At 43.6% G+C, this 9,699-nt stretch overlaps 1 protein-coding gene across 1 annotated transcript; it reads right to left on the reverse strand.

Annotated features, from left to right (window-relative positions):
• Positions 1-1,003: 1,003 nt before the first annotated feature.
• CCN3 (cellular communication network factor 3) lies at positions 1,004-9,075 on the reverse strand. The gene is made up of 5 exons (XM_019715157.3): positions 8,674-9,075; positions 8,319-8,544; positions 6,934-7,191; positions 5,514-5,728; positions 1,004-2,544 (listed from the first exon to the last, which is right to left on the reverse strand). The coding sequence occupies exons 1-5, from the start codon at positions 8,755-8,757 to the stop codon at positions 2,248-2,250; spliced, it is 1,080 nt and encodes a 359-aa protein (XP_019570716.3). The 5' UTR covers positions 8,758-9,075; the 3' UTR covers positions 1,004-2,247.
• Between the last annotated feature and the right edge of the window lie 624 nt (positions 9,076-9,699).

Below are 9,699 nucleotides of genomic sequence, written 5' to 3' on the forward strand. Positions count from 1 at the left end.
TTTTGAATGTTCCCATTTTGCCATCCAGACAATATTGGATTAAACAACCTTGCAGATTCATAATCTTTGCATGGATCTACGTGGTAGCTTTAAAGTAGAAGCAAAAGGACTTTGATTTGAGTACTAGATCCACCTGTTTCTCTTAACCATTTATTTTTAAATTCTTAAAAGTTTTCTCAGCTGTAATATGGGGAGGAGAGCTTACTTCGTAAGGCTATTGTACAAATTAAACAACATAATGAAGGCAAAGTATTCAGCACAAAGTATGCATGTTCACTGCCCTTGATAACTTCCTTTGAATAAATCCCTAGAAGTCAAATTAGCTTTCCAATCTATCTTAAAGGACAAATAGAAGCTAGCTAAAGAAATGAGTGGGAAGGAGGCTGAGATAGGGGAAGTAAAATTGGGAATAGGGAAACATTTTTTTCCTTTTTTTTTAATTATGGAAGGACTGGTATAGACCAACTGCATCAGCCAGAAACTACAAGTCACAAAACTTATGTTGAATGACTCTCACACTGCCCAAAGAGTAGCCTTGCTCACTGCTCTGCTCTGCAGCACCACTGGAAACAGGCTTTTCTGGACATCTGGCAAGAGCAAGTTTATGATGAAATAATGCTGGTGGTTTAAGCTGGTTCGTTGGGAAGATGGAGAGCCCCTTAACTGGATAAGGAGGCCAGAGAAGTAAGTTTTGCTCGGTCCAACAAGAAGTTCAATTTTTACTCTATAGAAGTGTCTGGCAGATTGTTCAGAAAACATGTGAGGGCTCAAGACTTTGGTTTGAGTACACAGCGTGGAGAATATTCGAGGCCTTGGCAGTAGAGATCACCTCACTCAGGAAGAGCTATATTTTGTTTCTCATTTGATAAGTTGTAAGCTCATCTAAAATTACCCACTTTGCTTTCAATGGGTGCTATTGCTTGGTGTCTGATTTAATTTGTAAATTGTAATTTTTATATTTTCAGTAAACAACTTGTAAGTACAAAGTAGTGGCAGAGTCACATATTGATAAGATCGTGTTTATTTAGTGATGTCTGACAAGTAGAGAAAGTAAAAAGAATATTTAAAAAAATGTATAATTTATATTTATATAAATACTTTAAAGGAGAAAAGTTGAACACGTATGGTGACATTAGAAGAATGCATACATTTCAGTTTGCAGTCTACCTTATAACCTGACAAGTTAGTTACACATATGTATACACACGTCCTGTTTGTGAGTGTGCATAATTAGGACCCAAGGAAAACTTATGAGTAGGTCTACAATAAATGCTAAACTCCCATAAAATTTATGTTATGATGCCATCACACTATGTTGGTTTGTCCTTCTTTATCAAAATTTTACTACAGGCACATTTGAAGGTCATCAAGAGTTGTAATCAGGTGCTTTGGGCCTCAGTTTACTTATCAGTGAGATGAGCGGATCTCTGCTGACACACTCTACTTCTGCATTAAAAAACCAAAAAACTAGTAAGCCCCAGCAGACTACAGTATATACAAACGTATGAGGGCTGGTAGGGCTTGGTCATCGTCATCTGTGTACTGGAGGGTGTTTTCTGTTCAGCTTCTTTCTATTGGAAAGGAGTCAATTTATTTGAAATGGAGCAAGTTTATGACACCAGTCCACTTAATTAACAAACATTCCATTACTGTAGATACAGCTCGTTTCCTAGCGTACAACTAAACAAACAACCAAAATAATAGTCTCTGAATTTCAAGTTGAAGAGCTATGTTTCCTTGGAGCTCGGACTTGGAAGTTCAGAGTTGAGCTACTCAAAAAGAGTTCAACAGAGACCCCTCAAGTCAAAGCACAATAGATGGTAAGATATTTGTAGGATGACATGGTCAGTATGATCCTGGACCCTGTCATTCATCACAGTGACATTTTCTTGACATTGCATTAGTGTATACCAAAAGAAGATGAGTGTAACGTGATACAGTCTACACAGTGAAACCTCGATCTGATTTCCTAAATTTATAGAAATTTTCATTTGCAGTAAACACGATAGAATAGTAAATCATCCCTAAGCACTCTCCTGAGCTTACTTTGATTCCAAGTTTACAGTTAATCATGTCTTTCATTAAAAAAAAAAAGACAGATAGAACTGACCTCATATGACCACAGAAAATACATAGGACTCAGGGGATGAAATAATAATTCTTGTAGTTTTTCTTCGATGCTTTTGATGGTGGGTCATGCAGTGGCTACAGTTGGCCTCTGTAGGTGTGTTTCTCCAGGGACCCACGTTACATTTTCCCTCTGCTGGTGTTCGGCTTTAACTCTTGGAGGAAGGCCTCGTTGTTATGAGGACAGTTGTTGTGACAGGTACAGGTGCCAATGACCATCACTGGCTTCTTTATGATCTGCCCTGGGGAGCACTGGAACTCCACCTGGATGGTTTTGGTGTTGTGAGGGGTGCAGCACCGGCCATCGCTGCAGACTCCACAGTACCTGGGCTTGTAGGTCTGCAGGCTTGTGCAGTTCTTAAACTGCAGGTGGATGGCTCTGAGTGACTTCGTGGTGCGGAGACACTTTTTTCCTTTCTAAGAAAGAAGAAAGGGAGTGATGCATGGGATGGCTACCGTTCCTCCAGGGGACCATTTTTGGGGTCTGGACTTAACCTGCTGCTTGCCTACCCAATATCCATTGCTCTTTCTTCTTTGCTAACAGAACATTAATTTTGTTTGGGCAACGTGGTCAGCTCAAAGTATTCACTTCCCCGGAATGTCTGGCAGCTTGGGACAGCCTTGTGACAAACTTTTGGGCCAATGATACATAAACCAAAGGATTCTGGGAAATCCTTTGCCATTAAGAGAGGTACAGTTCTTTATTACTTCTGGCGTTCATTTTTCTTCTTGCCTAGAATGTGGAAACCATGCCTAATTGGGCATAACCATCTTTTGATCTTGCTGAGATAAACATGAGGGTGAAAACATATGTGTGACAAAGAAACCTATATTTTCAAGCCACTATAACAGGGTTTGGTGGTGTTAGCCAAATGCACTCTTAGGTGTTATACAGAGAAAGGGAATAAATCTGGCATCATTGCAAGCCTACTAATGTTTCAAATATTTTTCAAACATGAACTCACTTAACCTTATAAACAACATTCACTCATACAAGGAACAATTATTAACATAAAGAACCATTGCCGAAGTTTTATATATATAAAAAAATGGAGTCTCAAAGGGATAAAGTGATCAGAAAACATCTATTAATTGAACTTGGCTGATACAATGCCCATTCCTTCTATTATACTCTCAGGAAAGTCCAAGACAATATGATTTAAGGTTATTTTCCATGAAAGTGAAGCAAGTGGAGAATTTATTCAATATTCCATTTGTAATGGTTGGTGGGGAACCCCCATATTGGTAATTCAGCAGGGAATTGACAACATGTTTGTTTCCCACTTAGATTTCTCCCCTACTAATTTGCCACAATTCTCCACTGCTCTCAACTTTCCCAGGCACAGCCCACAGCTTGCGGGGTGATGAGACGTGAAATTCTCTGAAATCAGTGGCTCTCAAACTTTGTGTGCGTCAAAGTCCTCTAGAAGTTTTGCTAAAACACAGAATGCTGGGCCTTACACCCAGAGTTTCTGATTCAGTAGGTCTGATGTGGGCCCCAATAATTTTCATTCTAACACGTTCTTAGATCATGCTGCTGGTCTGGGGACCACACTTTGAGAAGCACTGTCTCAACATTTAAGAATCTCTTGATAAGGAAGTAACGATTATTATGTTAGTATTTTCCTAGATTCCAAGTGAATTTCTAGAATCTTTATGAAATATATATATATATATATATATATATATATATATATATATATATATATATATATATATATGTAATTTTGAATATAGTATCTCCCAGTATTAAACTAAGTGTAAGTTACAAGAAAAAATATAAATTTTGGTTAAAGAAAGAATATAAAAAGCAAAATTTTAGAGGCATGACATAGAAACTTCTTTATTTAATAAAGAAGTTACTGTGTCCTTGATAATATTTAAGGGCTTCTTGTTTCTTCCTTTTTCATATTTAATGTTTAGCGTATATTCTTGCCAACACTCACAAAGAAGTACAAGGTTAGCAATATCTGTCTGTGTGGGTATATGTGTGTGTGTGTGTGTGTGTGTGTGTGTGTGGGTGGGTGGGTGTGTATGCATGTGTATGGATGGATGGATGTGTGTAAGCGAGTGAGACAGAGACAGAAAGGGAGACAGAGAGGAAGGGAGAGACTGTTTTTTGGGTAGACCTGCGTGACTATGTTCCATGTATGTTAGAATTCCCCTAAGTGTAGGGAGACGCATATAATTTTAGGGAGAAGGTGTTTCTAGTGGTTCTTTCTAAATTGGTGGAAGAAACATAAAGTTAGAATGGACCTGAAAAAGTCATATAGCTCGGCAGTCATATAACAAATGCAACCACTAGGGACTTTAATTTTAGCATCAACTAGAAATTTTAAGTAATGATGCCTAATATTAATAGAGTGATCTATGGCCAGTGCTTTGCCAGTTCATTGTATTAACCTCATGACACCTTTGAGATACACTATCTGTCAACAATTCCATTATACCGAGGAAGGAATTGAGGCTCAGAGGTTAAGAAAATTGCCCAAGATCCCACAGCTAGTTCATGTGGGAAGCCAGGATTTAAAGCCAGGCTGGCTGCCTCCAGAGCTGCACCCTTAAGCATTGGATGATATTTCCTCAGTGTAGAGATATGTAAATCTTTCATTGCTAGGGACTGTTTTATTTTGGCCTTAGTTTGTAGAAGGAGCCATAATAGTTCAATTTGGGCATCGCATTTATCTAGGGTTCTGGTAACAAAGCCTGTGACGTCATCAGGAACCAATCCAAGCTTCTGATCTGCATGCTTTATACTCAGCGTTAACATACTGAGTTGATAGAATACCAGCAAAAAAGGAAAGAAATGTGCTATTTTATTTGGCATATATCGCCTTATGCTGGCAAATGTGCTCGTCTCACTAGGCTTCTTAAAATACTGAAAATAATTCCCAGACACCCATTCATTTCTTCATCAACAATTTTTTATCAAGCACACACTTTGTACCAGCCAGGATGTTGAGGACAGCGGGGTGACCAAGGCAGATATAATTCCTATTCTGTTGCTTGCTACAGATTGAACCTAAGGGGTGAAGTAGATTGAGGTCAGACATGCTCTCTCTAAAATCAACTACGCTTGACAATTGAGTAGGCAGTTTTCTCCAGGAATGGAATGAGATTTGCCACACACTTCTCAATTGGGGACATGGTGATAATTGTCTGGCCCCTCTACCTGTGGGTCTGCTGTGAGTTGCTTGGGATATTTCAATACTGTAAAAAGAAGGTAAACTCACTCACTTCAGGAACCTCTCTGTCTTTCCTTTAGGGTTAACTGCCAGCTAGAACTGATGTCGCATCCATTAGTGTCACAGTGACTTCCTAAAGCTCAGGCCCCATCCAGACCAGGCCTCCTCTTCTGTGGTGGGTGGTTTTTTCCAGGCTCCTACCTTTTCTGCTGGTTGCTTCTGCTCTTGTTCACAGGGCCGCACCATGCAGAGCCGAGTCTGCTTTACCATCTCACACTGTGGATTCCTGTTGGTGACTCGGGTGGAAAAACCCATGCCACAGCTCTTGGAACATGCACTCCACTCTGTGGTCTGTTCAATGCAGTTGATACTTGAATCAGAGACAGAAACTCCCAGAGTAGCTTCTGTCCTGTAGGCTATAGGATGTAGAAATAAAGACAGACAGCTATGTTGAAAAAAACACGAGGCTCACCAATGAGTCCTTTCCATCATCAGTAGAAACAATGTCTCAGCCAATTCTGTACCTCCTAAACTCAGGTGTTCTGAGCGACAGAACTGGATCTCTGTATTTATGAATCCTGAAAGGTCACACAATGCCCGGCACATTGTAGGCCTTCAAGAAATCTTTGTGGAATGACTGTCTGACCTGTCTTTACGAAACTTAGTAGTTTTAAGAATATAGAACAGCATAACATCGACCACCATTCCATAAACTATCATGTTTTCAGTATGTGAGTTCGTACAGAAAAAGGATCATGATAAAATTTCCATTGGATGAGTACGTAGAACCAACCAACTCGAAATAGTGATGAAAGCCATACTTTGCTTTAGAGAGGTGGAGCTGGTTGTCTAGGTTATGGGATACAGACACTTGGAATTTGATCACGAAAAGTCCTGTCTCAACATTTAGTGTCATGGCTTGGGGCACATCTCTCCTGCACGGAAGTTTTCCTATCTGTAAGGCATGGCTAATAATTTCTGACCTCAGAACATCTGTAAAACTCTGCATGGTGCCAGTATATATATAATCTGGCTGATTAATGGCTTCTAAAATATTCTCTACTGGCTCTTGAATTTTTTTCCCCCCAAAGCTATTTCCTTTATAAGATGAAACAAAAACAAAGCAAAACAAAGATCCTGAAGTGTCACTTGACCCTTCCTATGGCATCTGGAAAGGTGACATTTTTCTGTGACACCTGTCCAGTGATGGGTAGCATTCTTTAGGGAGGCTGGTCTTGAGAGCACACACATAGAATACAGAATCCACAAAAGAAACTGTGATTTGTTTTTAAACTTTTATCTTTGTAATGTTAATAAGCGTCAAGTGGGAGGCACTAAAATGTAAATAGTAGTCATGCAAATAAGACAAAATCAGCCCCATTGCTGAAAAGAACCACTGAACTCAGCAGGTTCTCTTTAGCAGAAACTGTGTATGTACTTGAATCACTTGGGTGGGATTCAAACCCTTGATGCGTTTGATCTCAGTGGGCAATCTGGACTCCGTGGTTGAATGACCAGAAACTGAGGCCAGTTTCTCATTGCAATTCCAAAAGAGCACACATGCTTCCTGCCTGCATGCATCCTGTGCGCTGATCACTTTCAGGTACCCTGAATTTCTCACCTGGAAGGGCATGCATTAGGTCCCCTAATGCTTCTGTCTCATTTGAGTCACAGATCCACTTTTCACAGCACTCCCCGGGCACTTCAACTTTTCTTGGAGCCGGGCAGTCAGGTTGGGGTAGTAGCAGGTCTTCGTCACAGCGGGGCACACAGCCAATCTGCCCATCTTGGCAGGTGCACTGGTATTTACAGCTTGGCTGGAAGGTCTCGCCACTTTGGTAAATGACCCCATCGAACACACAGTTATCTCCTTCTATTGCTAGAATATTGGGGGAGCAGGGCACAGAGAGGGAAGGGGAGAGAGAAAAACAAGAACATAATGCCTCCGAAAAGCTGAATAAGATTTGCAACTCACGTTCCAAACTCCAGGTTGTTCTTTTTTCAGTTGAGACAATCTGGTTTCTTATCCATCTCCAGTAGAAAGATGTCCTCAGGGAGGCCTCCCAGAGCAAGAAGAAACCTTCAAACCTGCTCCTCATTTTATGGATGAAGAAAGACCAGCATGAGAAGTGACCCTCTCTCTCAAAGCCACATAGCCATTGTTCCCAATGATAAAGTCAATTTTGCAAGAACTTCCCTAGACTCTTCTACTCCAGCAGCCGAGAGAGAGAGAGAGAGAGAGAGAGAGAGAGAGAGAGAGAGAGAGAGAGAGAGAGAGAGAGAGAGAGGAGCACTTCATGTTCTCCAAATAGGTTAACTGGTCAAATTGGGAAAAGAGTTCGGATTCCTTGGCATGCCAGCACAAAAATCATCACTAGTTTAGAGAAGAACGTAAAAGGCTTTTCCAAGCCTCTGATCCAGGGAGGCAGGGACAGCCTCCAACTAAATGGTGCACCACGTGGAAAAGTGATGCCCAATTAATTAAGTCTCACCAGCTTGGACTGGCTGGTTGCCTGCATTTTATTTTATTCACAGTCCAGACAGGGTTACATAGTCGTCCCAGGAGATTAGGGGCGGCATTGGCTCAAATAGGACAATTACAGGTGTAAAAACAAACCTGCTGGGTTGCAGTGGGGAGAACTGTGAGCTAGTGAGTAAGCCCAAGCTTCCATCACCCCCAAAAGTCCCCCTGGAAGTGTCCAAAGGAAATGACTTCACTGGCCCTGCTCTGCTCCCCATCTATCTATTCTAGGGAGGCAAGTGATGAATGCTTCTCACCTCCGGGGGCAGGACAGGTTTCCTCTCTGGCTTCGAGCGCACCCCAAAACCCCAAGCGCCCCACAGACCATGCCCTGCACACAGTAACGTGCTCCGTAAACACCACCTACTGCATCTTCATTATTATTATTTGCGTATCACCTTCTGGGAAGGGGGAGGAAGAAGAAAGAGTGGGCAGCTCCAGCTAGGGCGGGAGAAGAGACCCAGCGGTGGAAGGGGAAGGATTACCCATGCAGATGCCACTTTGAGCACTGGGGTCTGCTCTGCGGTCGCAGAAGAGGCCGCGGCTCTCTTCGCACGGCTCCATCTCCGAGCAGCTGTCGCCGCGCTGGCGGGCGCACACCACACAGCACGAGCAGTCGTCCAGCACTGCTCTTACCCCGGGGGCGCAAGTCGGAGGCGTCTCCGGGCACTGGGCTGGGCACGCGGAGGGGCAGCGGGGAGTCGCAGCGACCTGGGGACAGGCGAGACATGGAGAGACTTCTCAGTAGGGACAATCGAAGGCGGAACGACCCGGCGACCCAGCAGGGGCCGCTAGGAAGGCAAAACAACCAGGGGCACCTTAGGGGTCCGCAGCACTTACCTGTCCCAGGAGGTGGAGGAGCAGGACAGCCAGGCAAAGGCACTGCTTAGGCAAAACGAGACTCATGCTTTGCACACTTTGCATGCTTAGGCTTTTTCCTCCGGCTTTTACGAAACGAGACTTTCTACGCTGTGAATTGGCTCTGTTCGCCTTTCTCCAGGTCCGGTGGCGGTGGCCTCCCTTCCCCAGCGCCACCGGCTCAGGTTTTATAGCGCGCTCCAGGGACGCGCACAAGCCGGTTGGCTGCAGAGCAGGGAGGAGGGGGGGATCGGCTGGGTGGGGAATGGAATGAACCCCGGAGTTGCCATGGCAATTGGCCCTGGGTGCTGCTCTCCTTAGGGCGCGGCCCCGGGGCCTGCGAGCGCCTGTGTGTGGCGACTGGCTGGTCCCTGAGCGCCGGGAGGGGCTGGGTGGAGTTCCCAGGCCAGGACCCAGGGCTCCCTCGAGCGCGTGGGAAGGAAACGCCTGTTTCCTCCTGGAAGCTGCTTTGCCTTCCCCCAGGACTAAGACACCGCCACTCCCCACCACACATCTCCGCCCTGGCAGTTCCTCGCAGGGCTGCAAACGTGGGGCTCTTCTAAAGGGATGCCTGAAGTTTGGGGCCATCTGCGGGGGGTTGGCGAGAGGCCCAGGGACTTAGTCATAGGGGAAGCACGTGCAAGTTTGTCACCGTTTAGGGCACTCTTTGGAGGGGAAGAAAGGAGAAAGAAAGAAGAAAGAGAAAGTGGGGCGAGGGGAGAGAAAAGAAAAAAGAATCGCATTGTTAGGACGGGTGGGGGGGGATGCTATTGGCTAAATGGCAAAGTTCTTTTGAGTCTAATCATCCCAAGCCCCACTGATTCTTAAACCCCCAATTGTGCAACTTTGGTAGAAATAAAAGTAAAACATAATAAAATAAAAATATAAGAGCCTGAGGTAAATAAAAACTTTCTTCCTGGTAGATAAAAACCTTGAAACACCTGTTGTATCCTGAATGATGTAAAACAGCACATCTCAAAATACAAAAGGCTTTGAGGGTTGATAAGG

The sequence above is a fragment of the Rhinolophus sinicus genome, chromosome 6 (genome assembly GCF_057876585.1).
Source record: "Rhinolophus sinicus isolate RSI-liver-muscle chromosome 6, RSI-T2T, whole genome shotgun sequence".
NCBI lineage: Eukaryota > Metazoa > Chordata > Mammalia > Chiroptera > Rhinolophidae > Rhinolophus > Rhinolophus sinicus.

Bases quoted from the DNA above. Each gene is read 5' to 3' on its own strand.
- CCN3 (XM_019715157.3), bottom strand. From the start codon at position 8,757: ATGCAAAGTGTGCAAAGCATGAGTCTCGTTTTGCCTAAGCAGTGCCTT. The intron at 7,192-8,318 runs GTAATCCTTCCC...CCAATATTCTAG, and splicing joins TCAAAGTGGCATCTGCATGG to CAATAGAAGGAGATAACTGT. The intron at 2,545-5,513 runs GTAGGAGCCTGG...CTTCTTTCTTAG, and splicing joins AGAAGCAACCAGCAGAAAAG to AAAGGAAAAAAGTGTCTCCG.